Consider the following 25,227-nt stretch of genomic DNA (forward strand, 5'->3'; position numbering starts at 1 on the left):
CCGGGCCCCGCCATGTCGGCCGAGAGGCGGCCGCGCTCGGGCCGCGGCGGCGAGGTAAGGGCGGCGGCGGCGCCCGCAGTCCCCTGCTCCCCTCTCCGACTCCTCCTGGCGCCTGACTGCCTCTCCCTGCCCCGGGGTCTGCCCTGCCGGCCGCCTGTGCGCCTCCCCGGGCAGGGTGCCTCCCGCGGCTCCTCGGATCAGCCTTTGGTTCAGAACAGGGAGAAGAGTCCTTCTGGAGGGGCAGAGCCGGGGGGAGGGTTCGCTTAGGTTGGAGCGCTTCCCACCGCTTGGGATGGGGAACCCCAGGCGTAACTTCCAGTGAGTTTAAGTGTGGAAAGCTCTTCTTATTCGGGCTGAGGAGTGCTGCAAGGGCAGGTAGCCATCCCAGTCGCTCTAAAGATGGGTGCCCAGGCTCTAACCGGTGACAGCGGCGTTGTGCACACCGGTCAGGCTCGGAGGTCTTAGACATCAGCCTGCGGTCACAGCTGCGTCCTGCGTGTTTTGATGACACGGCAGTCAATACCTCGAGTCTCATGTCATTGTCCTTCCACATATACATACCCAGCTTAGCTCGATGGTAATTCAGAACAAATGGAAGACTTGCCTTAATAAATCCGTGTTGTGCCAGAAACAAGAAGGCTGTGTAATAAAGTGTTCATTTTAGGCAGACTGCCTTAAAATACAGATGTGCTCTAAGACATGATTGTTACATCCCGAGTTTGATTAGCAGTAATGCAAGTATATTTTTGAATTTTAGCTTATACTGTTCAAATGTGAAGTAAGAATTTGCATATTTGCATTTACTGCATCTTATCTTAAGCAAGCTTCTGTCCTTTATGTAACTGACCTGTGTGAGTGTTTCATAAGTGAGGGTATTAAATAACTTTTCAGAGTGGTCCTATTTTTCTTTAGAATTCCTTGGGGTTTTTTTCACCCTCTTCCTCCATTTCTTTTTGGTGAGCTTATTGGTTTGCATGTTTTGTTAGAAGAGAGGAAACTAACACTTTCCAATGACACTTAAGGTCACAAGACTGAGTATTTTTCACTTATAACATTAATCTCCAAATGCATGTAGCCAAAACCCGTTTTGTTTCTCAGGGCATCAAGTTGTCAGCAGAGGTCAAACCATTTGTTCCAAAACATGCGGCGGTAACTGTGGCATGGTCAGAACCCTCAGAAGCATGTGTCTTTCCTAGGTACTTAACTACATGCTACCCATTTGTTCAGGAACCATCTTTGGATAAGTATGTATATTTTCTGAATCTTATTTCTTGGGGGATTTTAACCTTCTGGTTTTGGACTTTGAATACGCATCAGAAGTCAGGGCTCCGATACGTTAATAGTCTAACTGTAGAAGTGCTTCTGCATTGTCTTCATGATTTAGGTTTTTGCATCAATGTTCTTTGGGCATGTGTCTGGTATCTTGCTCCCACAGGCCTGTATGGTTACAGGGCATTAAGGAGGATGTGGTGGTCTCCAGTGATTGATGTGGCTTGTTTGTGCTTTGGAAGGAGCTGAATCCAGTCCTTGGGTGAAAGAAGGGTTGCATTATGACCGAGCTGGGCTAGATATAGTTGTATAAAAGGAAGAGGAGGAGTCTTCAAGAAGGCTTCTTGTGCTGTAAAGCGTTTAATATATGGGGCCTTACCTGGATCTCCTCTCCACGACCTATGCATCCCCAGAAAGGCAGTTTTAGTAAGAGTGCTGTGGGTTTCTAAAAGTCTTGGGGTTTTTTGTTTGGTTTGGTTTTTTGGGTTTGGTTTTATTTTTTTTCAGTTAGGGCCTGAGAAAAGACATAGACTTAAAAAAGTATTTTTAAATCCAGAGCAAACCGGAAAAAAGGCTACATAGTAGGGTGGGAAATAGTTGAGTCTTGTAAGAATCTGATGGTGTTACAGGGTTCCCTCATTGCTTCTCGGGACCCCAAGCATTGGATTAATTATCCAATCACTACGAAGTTATTGGTGTGTCCTTACAAGTACAGCCTTATTAAACATGGTCATTGTAGGCCTTCATTTTATCCTACAGGAAATGTCAGTATTTTCAACCTATTTTCATTTGTCATATAGATATAATGTTGAGGTGAGTTATGGCCTGATGTATGCATTAGGAGAAAACCACAGCATTAGCATTAAATCAGTTCATATTAAAAAAAACAACAAAAAAACAGCAGCAATATTCTGATGAATGTTTTGCCTTGTTGGAGCTGGGACATATATTTTTGAGTCTTATTTAACGTTTATTCTCTGTATAAACTGATTATAAGCATTGTTTTAACTACAGTCTATCAGAATTGCAACAGTCAGTATTAAACGTGTTATCTGAAGTCTTCTGTTTTGATGGGAAAGTTTCTCTGTTTGTCATTGTCTACCCAGAATTCCAAGGCTGGCCACTTCATAGTGAACAGCTTTAAAAACTAAATGCAGCTTTCTTAAGCTTGTAAATTTCCATTCTCCCTAATCAAATCTGGACTCAGTATATATTTTCTGGACTAAGTGTGGATGGAAAGTGAAAGGGAGCTTTTGAGCATACATTTGAAGGGAAGAGGCATGCCCCAGATGTTGTGTTTTCGTAAATTGTTATGGTTAAATGCAGGTCGGTTAATTATTATCTTACAAGTCTACGTCATATTTCAAGCGTGTTTTGTACCCCATGAAGTGGTATACTCCTACTTTGTTATTATGGCATTTTAAGATGGGGTTTAACGTTTGTATTTTTGCAGTCAACTGTGTGACTCATGTCCTGTCATTACACTGTGCTTTTGGTTTGTTTCACAAGAAAAAGCCTACTGAAAATAAATATGAAGAATCTTGGTACCCTGAAACAGACATGAGAACTATAACCTCAAAGCAGACTAGCTTTGAAACTTGGAAATTGATAACTTCTGTACTTTAAGATATTTGCTCAACTGCATGTTTTCACGAAACAAAATCTGTTATTTTTAAAGAGATGTGTAGCAGTGAGTAAATGCTTAAGTGAAATAACATGGAATTGTTTTCCTTTGAAATAGAGCTTTCTTGTTAAACAAGTTCATTAGCCAAGGAATGATATGTTTGTCTAGGCAACAAGTAGATGCTGAAGACTTGCACCAGGATGACTTTAATTTCTTTCTCAATGTCCATCACACAGTGGTCTGGGAGATCCTGCCTTCCGTGAATATTCCAGCTGCTCTTACCCACCTGATGTTGTGGCAAATGCGTATCCAGTAGCTGGCTCACAATATCGTTCTAACAACTCAACACACTATAATGGTTCAGAACTAGTCAGTGAATCTTCTGAGCAAACATATCCAATCAGACAAGAAAGTAAGAGTCTTTCAAAGGTGAGCAAATACGTGTTTTTTGAAAATGAGTATCCTTGTTTTAAATCAACTTTATGAATGTTTGGTTCCTGTTTTTTAAAGTGACCCGTCGCTCTTGTAGTGATCATGAATGGCATTTAAAGTGGATAGTAGTGTAATGTGCCCACATTCAAAAGTTCATGGAATTCTGCACTTCAAATTAATACAGTTTTTCATGCAGCGTTTCTGGAACATGAGAGAAATTTAATTCTTTTGTTTTGTTTGGGTTTTTTTTTCTCAGAAAGCAGCATCTAGGGGAAAAAAGAAGGCCATTCATATGGGAACTGTGCTTTCCATTGTTCACTATTTGGGCTTGGGAGAAGAGGGGAAGGGCTATTTTTGAGTCTAGTGGCAGCTTCCGTGAACCTGAGTTAAGAGAGACCTGGTGTCTGTAATCAGCTGTGTGACTGCTAAGTGATGAGACCTCATGTTGTTGAAGGATTTCTAGGACTTATTACAGGTAGAAGACAATCCAAAAGAGAGTAGGAACTTGTGTTGCTGTGGAAGTGGAAGAAAGATTAATGTTAGAAGAATACTCTTTCAGTGAAAAGTAAGACAGATGTTCAGTAGACATCTCCTGCTATTTTTTGTGTGTGCCCGTTTGGGGATAAATTTCCTGAAACTTGGAGAATATTTTCCAACAAAAAATAGACAAACTCCTCAAAATATAAAGGGTTATAATGTATTATCAACCCATTTCCCTCTGTGTTTAGACACTGTGTCTCTTAGATATTTAGGGTTGCTGTTGTTTCCATCAGTAATATGTTGTTTCATGTAACCTGTTCTCCAGTCACATCCTTCTGGTTTACCTTACTCCCCAGGCAGAGACCTGATAACTTCACTGTGGTCAAGCCTGTGTAGAAAAATTGTAAGATTAGGTCCTAAGCATGCATTACTAGACATCAGATACAAAATCTAGAATTGTTAGTGTTCTTGCTGAGAGGAAAATTAGACACTGAAGCTGTGTGGGGAGATGATGAGCTCAGCATTAGCACTCAGCATTAGGGGATGTAACATGAAGAAACTTCATTAAACTTCTGGGAGGAGTTCTGTGATCTTGTAGTGGCTTGGGCTAAGCTGTGTGCTGTTTGACAGTCTTTGTCATTGTTCCCTGTCATTTATTTTTTTGTGAACTTAAGAGAAATGATTGATCTTTGCAGCTTTGCATTAATTTGGTCCCGTCTCCCAGCGCTTTAACAATTTAGCTTTGGAGATCAAGAAATGCTTTGTCCTCCCACTCAAAAATACAATTTTGCTGCCAGACCTACTTTGAATGTAGTCCAACATCCTGTAATCAGAAGGTTAAACCACTTGTCTAGATTGGTGTAGCATAGTTTACATAGATGTGTGTATTCCTTGCTTGCTGTACTGATTCCTACACCCAGCTCTGCCAAACTGTGCTTCTTGGAAGAATCACAAGGCTTTCATCACTGTACAGTATAGGTGAATGTGTGTCCTTTGCAGGGATCATATAGATCTGTCTTTCCTAACTGCTTTGTCTGCTCTGAGATTTTTGGATGTTGTGGCATCAGTCTCATGAAGTTTTGCCTGTAATATGTAATTTAGTCAAAAGATAGGCATGCTTTTAAGATTTTAGCCCTGTTCTAGAAGAAACTCAGTTTTAGAAAATCAGATTGGCTGATTTAATACCAAACAATTTTAAATTATTGGAAATGCTCTGATTATTGGGGTCTTAAAAAAGTGCAGTTGTGTAGAAGCATATGGAGTTACCCATCTTGCATGAGCTATAATAAGTGCTAAAAATGGCACAGTTAACTAGGTAGATGAAATTGAATAACACGTCTCTAACTGGCTGTTCCTATTTTTGTTGGTTATTTGTGGTAATGGTATACTAACTATGTTGTATTAATTTGGTGGTCAGGCTGTAGATGGAGAAGTGGTTAACTGTAACTCAAGGCAGACTTGCTAACTTTACAAAGTTCAAGTAAAATCATCTAAATATCTCACAAATACTTGCAGCAGAGGAGATCAAAAGAAAGTGAGAAAAAATTGGACAAGAAAAGGCATGATGGAAGTGAGTCTTCAGTCAGAATTATGAACAGGACTTCATTCCCAACTCCTGCATGCAGCAGAGATTCCATGAAGCCAGGTACAAACGTGTTTTTTGGTTATAAGTTCATGAGATAGATGTAAAATGATTGTCTGTGCTCTAGCCTACAGTTTGAGATCATGTCTCTAAACCTAGAATAGTTACAGAAAAAGGTACCTTTCCTGTGTGACTGTTTTTGAGAAGGGTGACTTAGATCTTTTGCTGATTGAACAAATTACCATAAACTGATTCAAAAAATTTCCAGAACAAGCATCTGAATTTACAGTTGCTTGTTGAGTCAGTGTTGTGTATACATTGGTTATAATTGCTAGTTTTTTTATTTAATATGAGCTGTGTGTAGCAATAGTGTACTACAAAACGTACCTAGAAATGATTGCAAGCAAGTTTAATTACTTAGACTTTACATGCTTTATTCAGACAGGTTCAATAAAACTACAAACAAGAAGTCAACTCAAACTCCAAAACCAGAGTCTCTTCCTGTACCCACATTTGAAGCTAGCATTCTGGATTTCCACATGTCACAGAGTTTGGGAAGCAGTGAAACACTGAATGTACAGCACAAAAGTGCACCAGTAAGTTCAGTGGGAAGTAACACTACATGCCTTAGTCAACCTCAGGTGTCTCTTTTGCTGGATACAAAGGATAGCCAATGCTTTCATGTTGCAGAACTCGCAAAAATAAAACTTGTCTGAAGTGCAAGCATTTCTGAATGCAGGCATTTTGTTTTCAGTATGATAGTTTAAGAGCTAGTTAAGTACCTTGCAAGTAAGGAGTTTCAGAGCTAGAGGTTGTAAGGTTCTTTTTGTAGATCGTGATGTCAGTGCTTGCTGTCTCTCACCCTTTCTTACTGTTCTTTCTTTGTCTGTGCTGCCAGTAGATAGAGGAAAGCCAGGTACCCTTAGAGTGTAGGTTGGTGCTGCTGTAGTCTAGACTTCTAGATTGCCTGTACAGACCACATACGTTCCTGAATGTATATTTCTTAGGAGCTTATTGTTTTCTCTTTCACCTGGAAATAATAGGTAAGCAGTCACTTACTTACCCAGTGAGTAACAGATTTAAGAAAAAACCAAAGCAAATCTGCATTGTTGTGCTTAATTACTTTGTGCTAAAGGATAAAAATAAGAAACTGAATTCCAGAAGGAGAAAAAACATTGTTGAGATGTAAGGATTTAACTTTGTTCCTCTTGATTTCCTTGCTTCCTTGTTTGTTAGTAAATAAAATACTGCTGTTTTCAACAGTATGTCATACATATTGAATCAGAGTTTTCATCAGTGATAAACAATTAATAATTTTGAAGGATCCAAAAGGAATAATATTTCCAGTGCCTCTGAGTAGAAAACTGCCTGTGATGGAAAAAAGACCTTTCTGATATCAATTGAGTTTCCTTTTTCATTACTTATTTAAGTTCGATGATGGACTTTTTTTCAAGTATGCTAAAAACATTAAAATATTTTATTGTTTGTTGTTAGATCATGTTTTGAGTGCTTTTGCATAATGTAAGAAGGCATCTCTTCACACCAGTGAAGAGACACCTGCTTATATTTTGTAATGCTGTAGGGTTGAAATGATGCTTCCACTAAGAAAATCAACAAAAGGCTACAAAATTTCCTACACCTTTGTCTGTGGATGGATTGAGGATCTTTTAATTTATGGTGGGGGTTTTTTTGTGTTTAGCTCTGTTTAGGTTAGTGGTTTTAATCCTGCTTTAATGATACCTAACTACTTGTTTTACAGGAAGCAGAAAGCAAAGCTTCATCAAAAACTTTAGATGAAACAGGAACCAATTTAATTCCCTCTTCATTTGATGGTAGAGGTAAGTGCTCCAAATGCAAAATTATTTGCCTGTATTTTTTACTGCTTGCATCTCATCAGTTTGGAAAACTAAAGTGTTCTGAGAAGCTGTGGATGTGTAAAGTAAAAAAAAAAAAACAACAAACAATTAAAGAGCAAGTTTATTACAACAGGGAAAAAAAGCCCAAACAAATTAAGCTGTATCACTTTCTTTCAAATGAGATGACCACTTACTGCTCATTGCTTCTCATAGGTTTCACCAGCTGGGATTATAGAATTGTGGAATCATTTAGCCAGCACCCCCAGGCCCTTTTCCCCCAGGCAGCTTTCCAGGCACTGTGCCCCCAGCAGAATTGTGTGAAGAAGGTTCTGTTCATCAAGACTCTGTCTTGGAGGCATCAGTTGCATTAAGTATTGAATTGTCTTAAGTGTCTCTCACTGGATTTCTGTGTATACAAAGACATGTGCTGGTCTGGACAGTTTAGTCCTTGTCTTCCTATTGGCTTCACTAAGGATTCAGAAAGGACAGGTTAATCTACTGGCATGTCTTTAAGGGCCCTCTAAAGATAAACGTATTTCAGAAGCTTTAAAGTCATGTGATAATGTTTTTTTTTGTCACATACTATTCTCGATTCCTGAGAATTGTCCTGTCACTGAGAATAAAGTAGCAGTTTCTAGTGGGTTGACCTTGGCAGGCAGGCAGACTCCCACCCAGCTGCTCTCTGACTCTCTCTCCTCAACAGGATGGGAGGAGAAGGTAAGATAAAAAAGCTTGTGGACCAAGATAAGGGCAGAGAGGTTGCTTGCCAGACACTCACCACAAGCAAAGCAGACTCAACTTAGTAAAGATTAATTTATTACCAATTAAAAATGGGGTCAGACGGTGAGAAGCAAAAACAAAACTAAAAACACTTTTCCCCCACCCTTTCTTCTTCCTAACACCAAGTGACACGGGGACACAGGGCCCACTCTCTGCCATTTTTATCTCTGTGGGGCCACAGCTGTCTCTCTATGGTCTGCACCACAGGCTGCAGGGACATCTCTGCTTCAGCACCTGAGGCACCTCCTCCCCCTCCTGCTGCACTGACCTTGCTGTTGGCAGGGTTGCTGCTCTTGCAGTTTTTCTTATCTTATTCTCCCTCCCAACACCTGCACGGTGTTTTTTACTCTTCCTTAAACATGTTCTCACACAGGCACCACCAGCATGGCTGATGGGCTCTGCTGGGGCTGGCAGTGGGCCTGTTTTGGAGCTGTCTGGGGCTAGCAGTGTCCATTCCCTCACGGAGGCTCCCTGCAGCCTCCCCCTGCTACCAAAACCTTGCCATCTAAACTCATTGTGCTATTTAATTGCTCAGTGGAAGTTTTTCTTCAGAAAAGTTCAGATTGTGTTCTGTATTTGACAGAATTGATTATGTCTGAGTTCTTTCAGAACATTGATATCTCTGAGTTGATAGTGGGTTACATTCTTGTACACTGAAACACATGAAGTATAGTGCAGTTAGTATGATAGATTTCCAGATATTATTTAATTGTGATTCTGTATATGGCATTGGAAAGTATATGGATTAGTTGCAATTCAGGAAAGCTGTCTGGAGAAATAATGTGTAAGTGTCTTGTTTCAGTATTTCCTCAGGAGGAATATGGCTCTGCTGTACTTGCTAGGCCTTGATTAATGCATTAATGGTCCTTTTTGTTTCGAATATTTGAGAAATATTTTTGAGATGTCTTTGTGTATCATTTTTTTTCCCTGAAACACCTGCAGATGGCTCTGCTCAGCCACGTGTGTCTTGGGCTGGGGTACTTTCACAGCCCTCAAAGAAAATTATTTCATCACCAGCATCTGAAGGTCTTTCCAGAGGCAAAGGGAAGGAAGATAGTGAACCAAAGGTACTTGAGAATTCTCTGCTTTCAACTGATTTCTGTAACTGTGATTGGGTCTCTTTACTGGCTTTTTTTTTCCCCTAGGTTCTGTGCATTGTCCATTTCTAATGTAGTAGAAGAGATAGTATAAAGGCATTTCATTCTTATTAGAATTTTTCTTGTAGTGGAAAAGAATCACAAAATGTCAAAAACACAGTTCTACTGAACAAGAACTTTCAACTTGTAGACTGGATTTTTTTCAATTTCCTGACCCTCAGGTCAGGAAACATGGAATTCTTGCCTTATTTGGCTGGATATTTCCTAATGAAATCTCAGTAGTCCCCGTGTGTTCTGATAACAATGCAATGTGCTTTAAATGAGGAATTCTTACAGTAGGTCCGAATTTCTAAGAGATCTTGAATTTTTCTTTGTCCACTTAATGTCCTAGCCTGGATTGATTAAAATACCCTTTTGTTCTGTAAGTGTAGTCACTTGCATTTATTTTGGTAGGTGATACTGAAAGAAAAATTAATTTCTAAAGGTCGTGCCTCATGACTGTTTTTTCAGCAGTCAGAAACAAAAAACGATGCTAGTGAAACTGAGCCTGAAGAAGGTTCAGAAAAGAAGAAAAAAAAGAAGAAAAAGAAGAAAAAAACAAAGTCATCCACTGATGTAGAGAGACCTCAGAGTGAATCTACTACAATACAGGAACCACCGAAGATTGAGGTACAGTGAAGAGGTTTTTATTACTGTTCTTTTAAGTGTGTGAGTATATTAGAAGACGAGATGATGACACAGCTTTGCACAAATTGAAGTTCAAAACCCTTTTGTAGGGGATATTGGTACAGGTTTATTTCAGCTGCGATGTTTGTCAGAGGTTACTGGTAGGAAACAGTTGTACTTTTTCAATTGTCACATACTCAGTGAGCACAGAGGAGTGCAGAGGAGACTTAGCAAATTTGGAGTGATGTGTAACATAACAGAAGTCAAATTTCTTAAATTAAAAATATTCTGAAGCAACTGTTGCACAGGGGATGGGGAACATACTGAGTACTAACAGTGTGCCACAGCTTTAAAAAATGCAGTTCCAGTATTACAGTTGTGAGGCTCTCACATCAGGAAGCAATTTCTGTGTAACACAGCTGACACTGTTTACATTTCTGGCTGCTAATTCCAGTTTCTTTCCAAATTCATGTATCTGTAATATGCATATTAGTATTTTGATACTTTTGTGTATCAGTATTGCAAAAGCATTAGACTCTCCCACATTAGGGAATTGTTGTATATCTGTGGTTTAACAGTGCTTCATTGAAGGCCTAATATTGTACAGCATGAAATAACAGCATAAAGAAACCTTCCTGGCTGGCTTCTGTTCTGTATGTTTTAACTTGGCACATGAAACAGAACTGTGTCTACTCAGTTCCATTGTGTGGTGTCTTCTCCTGGAATGGCACGAGAAATGACTGTTAACAGACCTCTTTGTTACAGAATTAGGATTAAAAGCAAAGACCAGCAGGGTCTTTCTTATTTTTGCTCTATGCTGCCACACAGTGCCTGACCTGTGAATGGCAGAAGTCCTGGTAAATAGTAAAAGGGTAATGGGACTACTGAAGAAAAAACTGGAAAAAATGGCATAGAATCATGGAACAGGACACACACATTGCACTGAAATCTGTGTTTTGGCAGTGGGGGAAAGTTTTCAGGCCCTCCTGGTTTGCTGGGAATGCTTGTCTCCTCATCAGTTTGAAAAACAGGTGAGATGCTTGAATGATGCTCTTGAACTAATAAAACAGGAAAGGATCATACACATGGAGCTTCTGAGCACCCAGGACGTCTGAGAAGGTTCTGCTGTGTGCAGCAACTCACCAGAGCAGTATGTTGGATTGCTTACTAGTTTATACAAGTCAGTCATTTATAGACACTGGTAATGAGCATAAATGGATACACTTGGGGAAGGGTAATCCTGTTTTTCCACACATAGTGATAGGCCCCGAGCTAGATACTTTCCTTGAAGAATAAAATGTTGAAGCTGCTGTTGATAATCAGGGTAGTGCTAGTAGTAGTGGTCAAACATGCAAACAGTGCTGGGAATCATTAGGAAATAAAAAGGAAAATGGATTATGACAGTACAGAATTTCAGGGCATGTCTGATCTGAATACAGTGTGGATTTTGTTTTCTTATGTTCCTCTTACTCCTTAAAAAAAATACACATTTGAAGTTAAAAGGTAGACAGAGGGCTCCAAAAAGAATCAAAGGTATGAAGCAGTTTCTGTGGGAGGAAAGACTGAATAAACCAGGACTTTTCAGTATGTTAAATACATGGCTAACATACATGGGAATCTGACACTGACGAGAAAATAAAAAGGAAATTATTTGACCTTTCTCCTAATTTTGTTTAATGTCCTCTCATTCTTACAGGTGATGAGTTAAGAGCAAATACAGGGAGGTGTAACCAAGTCTCACCAAGTGCTAGATTTTAATTATTCATTTTGCTACGGGGTGTTGCAAATGCCAGAAATTGATTTGCATTTAAGAAGCAATTGGACAGAGTGAAATAAAATTTTATTCTAGTGGGGGCTGTTTAAATCTGAAGGTAGTACATGTGGTTGCAGATGTCCCTAAGCTGGAAGAGTGCGTTTGTGAAATATTTTTCTTGCAGTTCCCTTTTGGCTTACTTCCAAGCTTCTTTAAAACCATTTAATTGGTTGAGGTGTATCAGTCCTTGTGCTAAAGCTTCCTAGTTTGGGTGTTTAAATGAAGCCTTTCAGGCAGAAAAGGTGTTGGTGTGTTCAGTAGTATTGTATCACAGCTAAAAAGGCCTTTCAGAAAGTGGAAGGAGGAACAATTGAATGAAAACCAAACTGGTGGGTCAGGATCATTGTGACTGAGATAGTGGATATAAAGTGCCCAGTGTAGAGCAAGCTCCAGCCTGTCTGCACTTGGTTAATCCAAATTCTGCATAATGTATCCTCTACTAATAAAATTTACTCTTCTGTGTAAGCCACCATAATCATTTGAGTGATTTATATATTTATTTCCATGCTCTAGTACTCTTTTACATACTGCCCTTTTTGTTCTTCACCACTCACGTTTAAGGGAGACTTGCACAGCTGGAGACTGTACTGGAAGAAGAAGGAAGTTGTTTGTAAGGCTGTTAAATAATTTGAAGAACACTCATTTAGGAGTCATTTACCTCTAATTATTTGTATCAGCTGATAGCAATAACTAGCTGCTGTTGGGAGCATTTCTCTTAAAAGCTCTTTCAGCCTTGAATTAGCTGCTGCATAGAAAACATAACCATTGTAGTACTCATCATACTTGGTGGCACTGCAACTTGGCTTCTGAATTTTTGTAGCATGAAACAAATTATGATGAATGTTTGATAAGCAAGGAGAAAATCATTATGTAGAAAAATCGGTTTTGAAAATGTGGAGTTGATAGTTATCTTACAAAATCATCTTTTGATTGATTTGTTTAGGATGTTGAGGAGTTTCCTGATCTGACAGCTGCTTCTGATAGGAGAAACAGGGTAGGATCTCAGAAGTCATCCTTTACTCCTGCACTCAGAAAGCAGTCTGAAGTAAGTAATCTTGCACCATTATGCAAATCAAATGTCAATTATGAATCCAAGATGTTTTTTGGGGGGTTTTCTTTACATGAGTGAAATAAATCCCAAGAATTTGGAAATTCATTCAATAGGGGAATGAATCTTAAACATAAACCACAAGGATTGAAAATATGACTTTTCTTGCCAAGCAAATAACATAAATAATAAAGGTTTTTGTTTCTTTGAAATTAGTTTTGCTGCTAAAAATTTTTGTCCTTGGCTTTGCTTCCCTGTGATTATTAGTGGTTTTAAAAAAAAAACCCAAACCACATTGTTTGCTTTGTGTGAGGCAGTAAATTGCATTGACAGGGATGAGTGAGTAGCAAAAGGCACAGTAATTGCTCAGAAAAGATTTGTTATAAAAAAAAGTGCTATACAGACGTGTACCTCAGATGAAAGCAACCCCTTAGCTTTGTAGACATAAGTGGGATATAACCTCTCAAAGCTTACTGTAGAGACGTGATCATTAGGCCATTCATGCTTCTGTAACAAATACTTGAAAATGTAGTTGCCTTGCTAGTTTTTTCTTCCAAATCTGGGGAGGGGGGAGATATAAATACAAGTGTGATTAAGTAGTGTGGTGGCTGATAAATGATCACATTTCTAGAAGGCCATGTAGGGCCTTCTCTTTTCCAGGCTGAAAGTTGTACTGCTCGGCTTGGTGTCCTCCACAGACTCGCTGAGGGTGCCCTCAGTCCCACTGCCTGTGTTCCTTTTGAGTTTAATATCATCATCACCCGTTTCCATGTGTCTTTAAACGTGGTTTTAAATGGTTTCTCTTCCTCCCTCTCACACTTTTGTCTCTAAATTTCAAAGATCCATATCCCTGAAGAGCCCTGTGATACTCAGTCTCCCTCACTGGATGAAACTCCCAAGGTGGACGGACTGACAGGGAAGCAAGCTTCATCTTTGGTATTAGAAAGAAAGAAAATGCAGGTAAATGAATTCATGTTTGGAAAGAAGTTTACAACTCAAAATGGCGAAGGAAATTAACCTCCTTAAATATAAGAATAAGACTATGAACAAGCTCATCTGGGATTGTATTCGTACTTTGAGATGAGTGACGAGGTTTTCTTGATCCAGAGCAGTTAGTGGTAGTAATTGTTAATGCCCAGTTTGTGATCCAGAGTTTAGGGAAAAATACAAACTTTTCATTGATGTCTATGAGTTTTCTGGATATCAGGAATTTTTCTTTCACCTGTCTTACTTGATTGTGCCATAAATTCCAGTCCAAACTGATTGTCTTAAGGAGCTGGGAACCTATTAAAAGAGGTTCTGACAGAGTAAGACAAGTAGGCAAGGAGATCCCACTATCTCGGGGCAAGGAGGAGAAATGGGGAGTAACAGTGAGGCCAGTAAGTAGTTCCATATTGGTGAGTAGGTTCTGGCACAGCTCTGATGCAAGGTGAGATCCCAGATTAAGACTTAGAAGGTCACATTGCATAACCTTGTTGTAACAGGAACTATAATGAATTGATCTTCCAGGGTAAGACTTCTGAAAGTGCAATATCCGATAGTCGCTTCCTTAGCATATTTTGCTGTGATAGTTTACTCTTTCGTAGTCTTTGCTAGACTGTTCATTTGTATGTAACCTTTGTATATTCTGAATCATTAAATATGAAACACGGCTTTTGCCTTCTCTTCAAAGCAGACAGATCAGTGCTTATTAGGAGGTGGTGCAAAGATAATGACCTCTCTCTTTAATAAGACATTGAAGATAATGATTTATTTATGTTGCAATCACATGCCCTGGAAGACTCAGAGTAGTTTTTCTGTACTGTTAACAAAACTCTAAATTCTAATAAGCCTTTTACCTTTTTCAGAGATAAATGGCAGTCTGACCAAAGTGGGAGCCTGACATAAAACACCTTTTTATTGAAGACTTTATACTTTTATGCTTTGTTGCAGTACCTATTCAGAAGTTACTTGAACTGTTTCTGATTTTTTTATATTTTTGACATTGAAGTTGATGTGTATTTAAAGATCATTGAATCAAGTTAAAAATCAAAAGCATTGTGGATAAAGATGTTAGCATGTATATATACCATACAAAATAACAGTCTTTGCATTCTGAAATGGAGAGCATTACTAATTGATACTGAACTCGTTTAGGAAACATCCAGGAGCAGTGGTAAGAAGAGTCAAGTTCCTGTGCAATTGGATTTGGGTGGCATGCTGGCAGTCTTGGAGCAGAAGCAGCAAACAGAGAAGTTGAAACAGTCTTCTAAACCTGTGGTATTTTCAGGTATTTGTTACTGTGGAATTTCTTTCCACTCTAGTTGGTTTTTAAGTATTCAGACATGAAATGTAGTCAGATTTCTGATCTGTAGTAATCTCTCAATGTCCAGGCAGGAGCAGAGTTAACCAGATACAAGAGAAAATGAAGATTCTTAAAAAAAAAAAAAATAAAAAAAGCATGGCAATCTGAATTGTTTGGAGGAAGACTTGTGAAAAGAAGAATTTTCAGGACAGTGGCTTATAAAAGAATACCTTGTATAAATATGAGACATGTTTGAAATGTTGCTTTGACAGAAATACCAGTGTTCCTGGAGGGTTTTGCTCTGCCTGTATGTTACTGTTCTGATCTGAACCTGCAGGAAGGGGCTACACAGTAACAAAGGCTTTCTTAATCTCTGATCCTAGAGATCCTAGAGCTGTAACTTGAGTGAAAAAGCTCCTTTGCAAGCACAGGGAGTGTTATTTGGGAGTCAGGCAGCCCAAGTATGTTCTGACATACCTGATAGCTGTGAAATAATTTATGTTAACAAAATGCCAGGTTTTGGTAATGGAGAGAATCTTTCAGTCCTTCTGGATGCATAACCAGAAACAAATAGCCCAGTCTTTTTTCATTATAGGTCCAAATCTAATCTTGGCGATGCTGGTATAGTATATTTCTCAAAAGGAACCATGATTTTTGCTAGAATTTGATGATGATGAAATTTCTCTCCTTTTTGCAGCAAAGTGTTCTTTTAGAAATTATTTCAGGAAAAACCTAATCACAGGAGACTTCATCTTGCAATACTTATTTAAAATCTCATTTAAAAGCCATCACATTAAGAAGCTCAAAATATCAAGCATTGATGAGATTTTCCTTCACTAAGTGAAAGAACTTGTAATATGCTTCTTAAATACTTTTTTTTTTGCAGTTGATCTTGGTTTGTTTGGGGTTTTTTTGTCCATTTGAGTAACTCAGACTCAGTGCTGCAGAGCTGCTAATAACCAGGTTTTTTTCAATAAAGTTATACACTGTTTGGATTGATGAGTAGATAGATGGTGGAGCACAAAGGTATGGGTTGAAATACCTATTTTCCATCTGTTGCAGAAGAGAAATTGATGTGTCATGTTTGTATCCTGGAAGTATAAGGCAGATGTTACTTTAGCTTTACACTTCTTTATATCTTCAGTGCACCCATCAAATTGGTGGGTACCAAAATACAACTTGAATTTGTGGAGTGGCATTGTGTGAACTCTGTAATAGAAGAGGATAGTGAACAAGAAGGGCAAGGAGTGTGACCACAGACAGTTGTTTTTTCTTAATTCCACTTACTTCTTCATGTGATAAATAATATCTGTGAAAGCCATCAAATTCAGGAGCATGAGAACTGTGAACTTGAAATGATAATGTACTCAGTGAAGGAAATATGTATCTGCAGGATGTATGCTTATGTATTTCCTCAAATCCAGCTTCAATTATTGTGGTCACCTATGCTGCACAACATTCTTGGCAGTGTTGTCATTTGCCTTTGATACACAGAGCCAAAAAAGAAAAGTTGCAGTGTAGCAGTTCTGTGAACTAAACTGCTCATGGTAGTACTGCATGTGGTGTTGGAGGATCAGCATATAAATACTGTGGAATGAAGATGACTTGAAACAAGCTGCCAGAATCTTTGGTTGTTTTTTAGGGCAGAGAGAGTTGCCTGAGTCACAAAGGTGTCTCATTCCACTGACACTTACGTCATCCTCTTCATTGACTTGCTAATGTAAACTGGTTTATATTGCAGGAAACTGAAGTTTGACAGAGTACTCTCACAGGATGCAGTAATTCCTACTGATAGTGAGGGAGAGTAGTTTTTAGGGTGTGAGGCTGTGGTTTGGAAGATCCAAGTTTAGTCATTTGTGCAGTCATTTAAAGCTTCTGTGCTTTAAACCCTCTGAAAAAATAAAAGTAAAGTAGACATATTTTGGGAGCTGTGTGGGTTAAGCAAAAGAGACATAGCTGTAGCTTTACATTACTCTTTACCCACATGCAAATGAACTTCATCCAACTTCAACATAAGGTGTAACAAAAGCTATGTGTAAGTGCTCAAGATTACTTACAGCAAGTAAGTCCAAAATCTGTAATACTGCTACCCAGTATTTATCTTAACACAGCACAGAATCCGTGGAGGAGGAAGTGCCATTACTATGAAACATGGAAATTCCTAAAGGTTTACCAAACTAGCATGGCATGATGTTGAAGGTAGCCTGGACTGCAGTGTTTTGTCAAGTTCTGCTTTTGAGAGTTCAGGGACTGAGCCTGTGATTCCAGGGATATAATAAAAGCAAAGGACACATCAGTCTTCTGGGAGGAGCGTCTTTTTAAAGTTTCATGACACTGGATTCCCTGTAAATATTCTTAATAGCAACACAACACAAATTTAAAATGTGTATGCCAGTCCTAAACTTGAAATTGGATTCTAGTTTAGGTATTTGTTACAGTTGTCTGATGCAGGCTTTTTTTTGTTTTAATCTCAGTTGGTGGTGCCATACCATTGCTTTCAAAGGAACCTTCCACGGCCATGAAAAGTCACCGGCTGAACCAAGGAAAGATGCCTCATAACCCTCTGGATTCCAGTGCTCCCTTGGTAAAGAAAGGGAAACAGAGGGAAGTACCTAAAGCAAAGAGACCAACACCTCTTAAAAAGGTCTGCATATTTTTTACCTTAATTAATTTACCTTTTAGCTTAATTAAGTCCGGTATTACTTTAAGAGTCTGTTAAGCCCTCTCGCATGGAGATCTGCATCTCAGTGTCCATTTATCTGAATTCAATTTTAGCTTTGCTTGGTTTCAGAAAGGGGAGGGGCTTGGGGGAGAAGAGGGTGGTCTTGCTAATGGCATATACAAACTCCCCAAAAATTCACTTTCTCGCTTAAATCAACTGGTAGCTGAAGAGTGCCACTACAAAAGTGTCCACACATCATTGGTACAGGGGGACATTCAAAGAAATATTAACTTGTTTTGGCAAATATATACTTATTTTCAGGGCTGGGGAGAATGGGTCAAACAGAGGCAGTGTTTGATGTTTCTGTGCTCTTCCAAGCCAGAACTTCAGCTGATTCTACAGCAACTAGGTTTAGGTCCATCTGGTGATTTCTCTTGTATCTTCTCTCTTTGCCCATTCATGTTGCTTCCTGTCTATACAGTGGATTTTTTTTAACTTTAGTTCTGCCCTTGTAGTTTATCCCTAGTAAATATTTTCTCCACCCTTATGCTGGTAATCAAGCTAAAAGTCCTTTTCTGTGTAAATTTAGGAAATATCTTCCCTTCTTTTTGTGTGCAAATAGAGAAAATAAAGTTGTAAACCTTAAATGCCAGTGCTGAACCTCTTTACTAATGGTCTGTATGTAAATATGTGGAAAGAGTAATGCTTTGTTATCTCTGTGACTTTGAATTGATTTGGTTTTGATACATACTTTTAGATCATTCTGAAAGAAAGAGAACAAAGAAAGCAACAGCACCTGTTAGAACAGAAAGCAGCACCAAAAGATGAAGATAATGTTTGTCAGTCTGCAGAAAATATTACTGAAAACGAGAGACTTCTACAGGATAGTCAAGCAGGTATCTTTCAAGAGAAGCTGTAATACAGTACATAGCTGAAAATTTGAGAGTGAGCACATTTAGTACTTTTGAAAATTCGTACCAAATACTACCAAATGAAAGCTGTAACCTCAGAATTTTCTAAGATTCATCTCAGACTTATCTTGACTTCAAACTGGGTCAAAGCTCATAGTCAGTGTAGTTGGGTAACAGGGATTCTGATTACAGTTTCACACTTCTCCACCCGTTGGCTTTATGATATGTTGAATAAGAGTTCCCACATGCCTCCGGCAATTAATGAAGTTTGAAATGAGGAAAAAAACCCTATTGAAATAAAAGAAATGTTTGACCCTTTTCCCTACTATCACAGACTGTTGTAATACTGAAATTGTGACTCCTCCATATATATTTGACAGATTAGTGTCTTCATAATGCTTTTTGATCTGTCTTTTCATTGAAATATCTTCATTTACTTGATAGCTCTTCCTGTAATGCAAGTTGCTGAAGGGTTTCTGGAGAACACAGAGACCAAGGAATCTAAAGAAGGTTCTGTAACTTCAAAGCAGCTAACCACTAGTCTTCCAAAAATCCACAGTAGGAATTTTAGAGAGTAAGTATGGGTTGTGTTGATGTCTGATTTTGCACAGTACCACCAATGTGGCATTTTTGAAACAAGGTAGTTCAGTTGGGTTCTCTGCAACACTAACTGGAGTTTAGACTGAAGGCTCTAAATTATTTTCTTTCAGTTTTTCTGTAAGCTGACACACAAAGAAATGATATGCAGAGAAAAGCATTGTAATTTTCACTTGAAAATGTATGTTCCTTGAAAGAACAAAAATACTAGAAAATCGTTAGAGGCTAAGGGAGAAAAAGAAGCTTCTGTTAAGGTGTAAGTACTTTATTTTAAATAATGGAGTAACAGCTTAAGTAGTAAGGTGCACTACTTTATTTCTTAAATACTATTTTTAGTGAGTAGTGTTGTTTCATACTGCCAGATCAAATGGCAAAAATGTAAAGAATGTGACTAACCAGACAACATTTTCATGTTGTGGCTAGGCAGAGAAATAAAAGGAATATTTACTACTTATTATGTATAAACAGTTCTAGTTTTGTGTGACATGCCGTGTATACATGTTTCTTTGTAAAAGAAGAAACAGTGATTACTATATGTGAAGAGGTCAGAGATCCAGTCATGACAGCTTAAAACAGTTACTTGAGGAAATCAGCTTTTTAACTTTTAGTTCTCCTCTCACAAAGGCACCACTGCATCCAATAGTAGTGGTTAATAGTGATGCAGCCATTCTTCCTGGGCTAGCTCTAATTTAACTTTTAATTGCCATAAAGTTACTTAATTTGTGTCTATGCAACAGTGTTTTACTAAGAGCACTATTTGGGTTGAATATGTACAGCACAACTCAGTCTTAGGTGTTACAGGATGTAGAGCATTCAGTTTAGATTATTTTCTGTCTCTAGATTAAATTTTTAGTGGTTTTAGTAGATCTGTCTTCAAGACTTACTGAAATCAATGGGAAATAGTAAATAAAAACTCTTGTAACTTACAATTATTTCAGAATTTTTTTTTTATCTCTAAGATCCAGGATAGATGTCGTGATCTCTTCTCATAATCTTATGTGAATTTGCCACTGTCCATCTTTCAGTTGGCTGTGCAGTTGATACATCTTTAGTTTTTCTCTTTGATACTCTTCTTCACTGAAAAATTCTTTATGTAAAACATGGGGTGTGGGGAAATAATTTATAACAGTTTTTATGTTTTTGTTATGAACAACACAAAGCTGTAGAGTGATAAGTGAAGTTGGGTGACAGACAGGAATGTAGGGAGGAGGAATTTGATCTGGTTTTCCACGTTTGTTACATGTAGCAGAAATAAGTTAGAATTTTATACCCTGGTTGCGACAAAATAAATGCCTTCAGAAAAATGCTTCAGTAGAAAAAGACTTGCACACCTCTATCTATTGGTATAAAAATATATGCAGTTTTATTGTACATGTGTGTATTTTTAGTATGGTTTGATAAGGGGAGCCAGATAACACAAGTAACAAAACTTCCTCTTAAGTTCTCAGACACTGAAAAGAATCTTAAGTAGATTTTTGTTTTCATGTATATAGTAAGTGTGTTTGGAGTGGAAATAGAAAAAAAAAAAGCAAAGACATAGAATAGAAGTTACAATTTATATTTTACATATTTAACATATTACATATTTATATATTACATGTGTTACAATTTTGGGGGATTTAACATTTGATTGATCCTTTCTTCCAGTTACTGCAGCCAGGTGCTTAGTAAAGAAGTTGACAGTTGTGTGACAGACCTTTTAAAAGAACTGGTTCGTTTCCAAGATCGTTTGTATCAGAAAGACCCAGTCAAGGCCAAGATAAAACGCAGGCTTGTTATGGGTCTCAGAGAAGTTCTGAAACATCTGAAGCTGAAGAAGCTGAAGTGTGTCATCATCTCTCCTAATTGTGAAAAGATTCAGTCAAAGGGTAAATAAGTTCTTAAAATATATATATATATATGTTAAATAAAAGAAATGCAAAAGAGCAGACTTGGTGTACTGGCAGTTGTTATTGCAGGGATTTATTTGAGTAGCCTTATAAAGTTGCCTGCCTTGTTCAGGTTGTTTGCTGCTGTGCAGCTGAAATGTGAGCTGAGTAAAGAGTGGCTGGGATGGGAGAATTTATCTGAGGCTAAGGCCTCTCTGGTTCCTGTTTGGCAGTGCTGCTGCACAAAAGATTGCACTGGCATGGCTGAGAAGATCCAAAGGTTGCTCTGCCACCATGAGGCATCCTACTGTATCAGTCTCTTGTAGGCCACAGGGTGACAAAATTGTCAGTGATAGTTTGCTTAAAAGTTGTTGTAATTATTGGGATTAATTTCATTGTTGTAGTTGTTATCATTTAAATAACTACTTAGCAGCTGGGTCTTTTTTTTGGTGCTAGATTAGACTGTACTACATGTATAGCAAAATATGGAATGGTAGCAGTCTAAGGATAGTGCTAACTAAGAATTAAGGAAAAAGAAAAAGAAGTTCTCCTCTAAAAATGGGGATCCAACGCTGCTATTGAGATTCCTGTTTTTTTTTCCTGTAAAGTGTAATTTCAGAACGAACCCCGCAACCTTGGGATATTTTGTGCCGCGTTTTAACAGTACGACTCTTTAGTTCCAGTCAGCTTGACTGTGTTATCTGCTGCAGGTGGGCTGGATGAGACTCTGCACAACATTATCGACTGTGCCTGTGAGCAGAACATCCCCTTTGTTTTCGCCCTGAACCGCAAGGCCCTGGGCCGCTGCGTGAACAAAGCAGTGCCTGTGAGTGTGGTGGGGATTTTCAGCTACGATGGGGCTCAGGTAAGCAGGAATGGGTCAGTTCATGTTTTTGTTGAGCTTTATTTTTTTTTTTTTTTTTTTTTTACCTGGGAGATGAAAATGGTCTGATTTTTTTTAAGGTTTTGTTCGTTTTCTTTTGCTTTTGCACTTTCTTCGTCACTGGTCATATACAAAAAGAAACTGGTTTCAGAAGTACAACCAGTCAGCACTGTTTAAACAAATATATATACTTTTGCCATCTCTTTCCAACATCCTCTTAATCTCTCTCTCAAGTTGTTTGTTTGTTTGTTTGTTTTCCAAGAGAACTGGTGTTTATAAATGCTTATAAATGATGTGTTTTTCATGTCTTCATACGTATTTAGCTGCTCAGCTTTTATGTGTGAACATACATGTTCTGAATAAGGAATATTCACTACAGATTTTCAAGGAGATGTTAACGCTTACTGTATGATTTGAACTCTGCTAATATTTTATATTGCTGTAGGACCATTTTCACAGAATGGTACAGCTCACAACAGAGGCCAGGAAGGCCTACAAAGACATGATAGCAGCTTTAGAAGAAGCAGCTAAAGGAGGACTACAAGAAACCCAACCCAGCATCTTAACAGCTGAACCTGAAAAAAATGGCTTATCAGAAACTGGTAAACCAACTTCCAAGGACTCTGATGAGGATGTACCAAATTACAGTGAGTATTTACTGATTTGTTTTTTTGTTCCATTTTCATTCATGGTGCTCTTCAATCCTGCAGTTTTCAAAGGACACCTGACAATAGTCGTTATTAAGCCGGGGCAGGGGGGAGAGTCTTTTCTATTATTTTCCCCATGATTTTATAAATCTGAGGTCAGCTCTTGCTGAGGAAGTGCTAAGAGAAAATACCTCTTTGAAATCCACTGATGGCAGGCAGTACTCACTGCTTTGTTCAAGGAGGTTTAACAGAGCTCCTTATTATATTTCTGTTCGTTAAAAAATCCTCTTGGAATTCCTTCTAGAAGTGCATACTCTCTAACTATGGTTGTAGTGAACATGTCTGAGATGCACCTTCCTGTCCACAAGCGTTCACTTCTAGAAACACTTTCCTAAGGCTGGAACCACCTTCAGAGTGGATCTCACCACTGCTAAACTGTTCTTCCATGCATCTCCTGATGTTGCATGGTGTAAACGCCAACATGCCTGGGTGTCAGTTTTTCTCAGCACTTATTTTGAAGAGGGAGTAGAGAATCGACTTTGACTTTTCATTTTAAGTTTTTCCTCAAACATTATATGGTAACATGTTTGTTGGTTTTTTTGTTTGTTTTCTTGTCTGTTTGGTTTTCTGTTTGTTTTGTTTTCCAATATTCCCTAGTTAAAGTCTGGAAGAGAAAACTTGAAGAAGAATACAACCCATATGCACTGGAGTTGGAAAAGAGTGCAGCTGCTGCCATGGCGATAGTGAATTTGGAAGAGCATCTGTAAATCCATTCTGTTGGGCTTTTATTTTTTTTTCTGTTAGATCCCTAGGAAAAAGGTAGCAAAATAATATAATTTTAAGAACTATCTGAATTTAGCCAAGTAAAGTGTTCTGAATCCCATTAAGCAAAATATACACTGGAGCACGTGAGGCACTGGTTAATGTTTTTTATGTTCTATGTGTTTGGCTGATTACTATAGCAGATGCAACAGCAAATTCTTGTAGCCCCAAACCACTTGAAATGGCTTGGCATACTTTAATGGACTAGCATTTTTTCTTTTTTTTTTTTTTTTTTGGTGGTGATACAGTATACCAAAAGAATCTGATGGAAAAATAACTCTCTTTGGGAAGAGATTCCTTGAGCCAGAAGGTTGGGGCTTGAGGGGAGTTATCCTTAATTTTTAGCTCTTGTTTAAAGAACTTCAGCTGTTACTTGATTGTGGGTTTCTTCTTAGTTTTTTTCTTCTAATTAAATAAGCCTGCTCAGATGGACAGGCTGGTGTCAATGTCACTTCCTTCAAGTCAGCAAGAAATTAATTTGGGGCAGGCAGCTTGAGTGAAACTAATTAAGGAAGGGCATGATGACAAAGTTCGCAGTTAGCTCTTCTGTGTGCTGTCTTGTTCCTTTGGGCTCACACATCAGGTGTAAAGGAGAGAGCACAGACTACAAAGGTCTGAAATTACTGAAGTAAATATGCTCTGTTTAGACATTTTATAAATTTGATATTTCTGTTGCTGCTAAGACTAGTTTATCATAGATCCTGCTTTTAAGTTAGAGCATACTGAAGGACAGCAAATGTGCCAGCCTGCTATCCTGTCTGTACCTTCTCCTTCCTGAGACTCCTCATTCCTTCAATTTGGGGTTGTGCTGATATATATATATATATATATATAATGTTAAGAGTTTTTCAGCAATCTCCGTTTGTATCTAAATAGGGAAAATTTATATCTTATAAGAAATAAAGTTTGTATACTATAGGAAATAAAATTTTAAAAACAAAATGTGCTTACAGTAGTGATGGAGCATCTTAGTGGGAGTGGCCTGTATAAATACTGTTGTGTGCAAGTTGTAGATGTAAGAGGACAAGCCTAAAGGAAGTAACTGGAGGGATGGACGTGTAACTTTGTGACACAGATGCCATGTGTGCTGCTGCCAGCATCTCTGAAGTGTGTCTGTAAGTGCTTCACCACACTGAACATTTGTAGTGCAATACTCTGGAAAGTAGCTGCCTTGTGATGGTAGAAGTGATATAAAAACTTTAAATAATTTTGAAACGCAAACAATTTTGTAGAATGTAAATTGTATAAAATCTGTTACAATATATTGATTCTATAAAGAATGGTTGTGACTTAAGTAAACTCTTCTGGTGGGAATTTAATGATGCTTGAACTGTCAGTTTTGGGGAAGAACATTGACAAGGGGAGGCAGCCTTCTGCTGAAATGCTCAGTTGGTCACTGGTTATGATGATGATCTTTTTGTATTAGTTTCTTCTAAGCTTAAATGGAAATCAGGGGTGAAAGGTCCCAGTGACAAAAGCTGGTTTGGGCCAGCATGTATCCTTGATCCAGAGGTAAGCTGTGATTCATGCATTTATACTTGTGCCACTTTGATATACACCTACAACTGTGAAACTGCTAAACCTGGTCATTGCATGGAATGGGGACCAGTTGGTGAAGAATTAGTTTTTTGACCATGTTTTCTACTTTGTCTTACTGCAGAAGAACATAAAAAGTCTCTTTGGAAATACTACAGCTTGTTCAAAATCTGAGGGAGTTACTTCCTGTTCTCAGAGAGTAGCAAAAAAATTCACTATAAGGTGTCACAGCTGTGTTCACTAATCCTGTTACACAGATTTATTTTTTTTTCCACAAAATTGAGCTAAGCAAAAAATCCAGAAATTTTTTTACTACTTGGCAGTAATTTGCTGCTGTAACAAGGCAAAGCTTAGCTATGTCGTCTCTAAT

The 25,227-nt window shown here is 38.3% G+C and overlaps 1 protein-coding gene across 6 annotated transcripts; it reads left to right on the forward strand.

Moving 5' to 3' along the window:
- SECISBP2 (SECIS binding protein 2) lies at positions 1-24,640 on the forward strand. Of its 6 annotated transcripts, none has more exons than XM_017821158.1 (18): positions 1-54; positions 1,099-1,244; positions 3,130-3,322; positions 5,321-5,450; positions 5,829-5,983; positions 7,147-7,225; positions 8,966-9,090; positions 9,631-9,789; positions 12,543-12,644; positions 13,488-13,607; positions 14,784-14,916; positions 17,406-17,575; positions 18,351-18,489; positions 18,949-19,078; positions 20,749-20,969; positions 21,680-21,834; positions 22,298-22,499; positions 23,157-24,640. In XM_017821158.1, exons 1-18 carry the CDS (start codon positions 13-15, stop codon positions 23,264-23,266), a joined length of 2,511 nt encoding a protein of 836 aa, XP_017676647.1. In that variant the 5' UTR covers positions 1-12; the 3' UTR covers positions 23,267-24,640. The 6 variants fall into 6 exon arrangements, with proteins under 6 accessions (XP_017676647.1, XP_017676648.1, XP_017676649.1 ...); XM_017821159.1 differs by having other exon boundaries at positions 9,634-9,789; XM_017821160.1 differs by having other exon boundaries at positions 5,324-5,450.
- Positions 24,641-25,227: the final 587 nt, after the last annotated feature.

The sequence above is a fragment of the Lepidothrix coronata genome, unplaced genomic scaffold (assembly GCF_001604755.1).
Source record: "Lepidothrix coronata isolate B3197 unplaced genomic scaffold, Lepidothrix_coronata-1.0 Scaffold89, whole genome shotgun sequence".
Taxonomy (NCBI): Eukaryota; Metazoa; Chordata; class Aves; order Passeriformes; family Pipridae; genus Lepidothrix; species Lepidothrix coronata.

Bases quoted from the DNA above. Each gene is read 5' to 3' on its own strand.
- SECISBP2 (XM_017821158.1), top strand. From the start codon at position 13: ATGTCGGCCGAGAGGCGGCCGCGCTCGGGCCGCGGCGGCGAG. The intron at 12,645-13,487 runs GTAAGTAATCTT...TAAATTTCAAAG, and splicing joins CACTCAGAAAGCAGTCTGAA to ATCCATATCCCTGAAGAGCC. The intron at 17,576-18,350 runs GTCTGCATATTT...ACATACTTTTAG, and splicing joins GACCAACACCTCTTAAAAAG to ATCATTCTGAAAGAAAGAGA.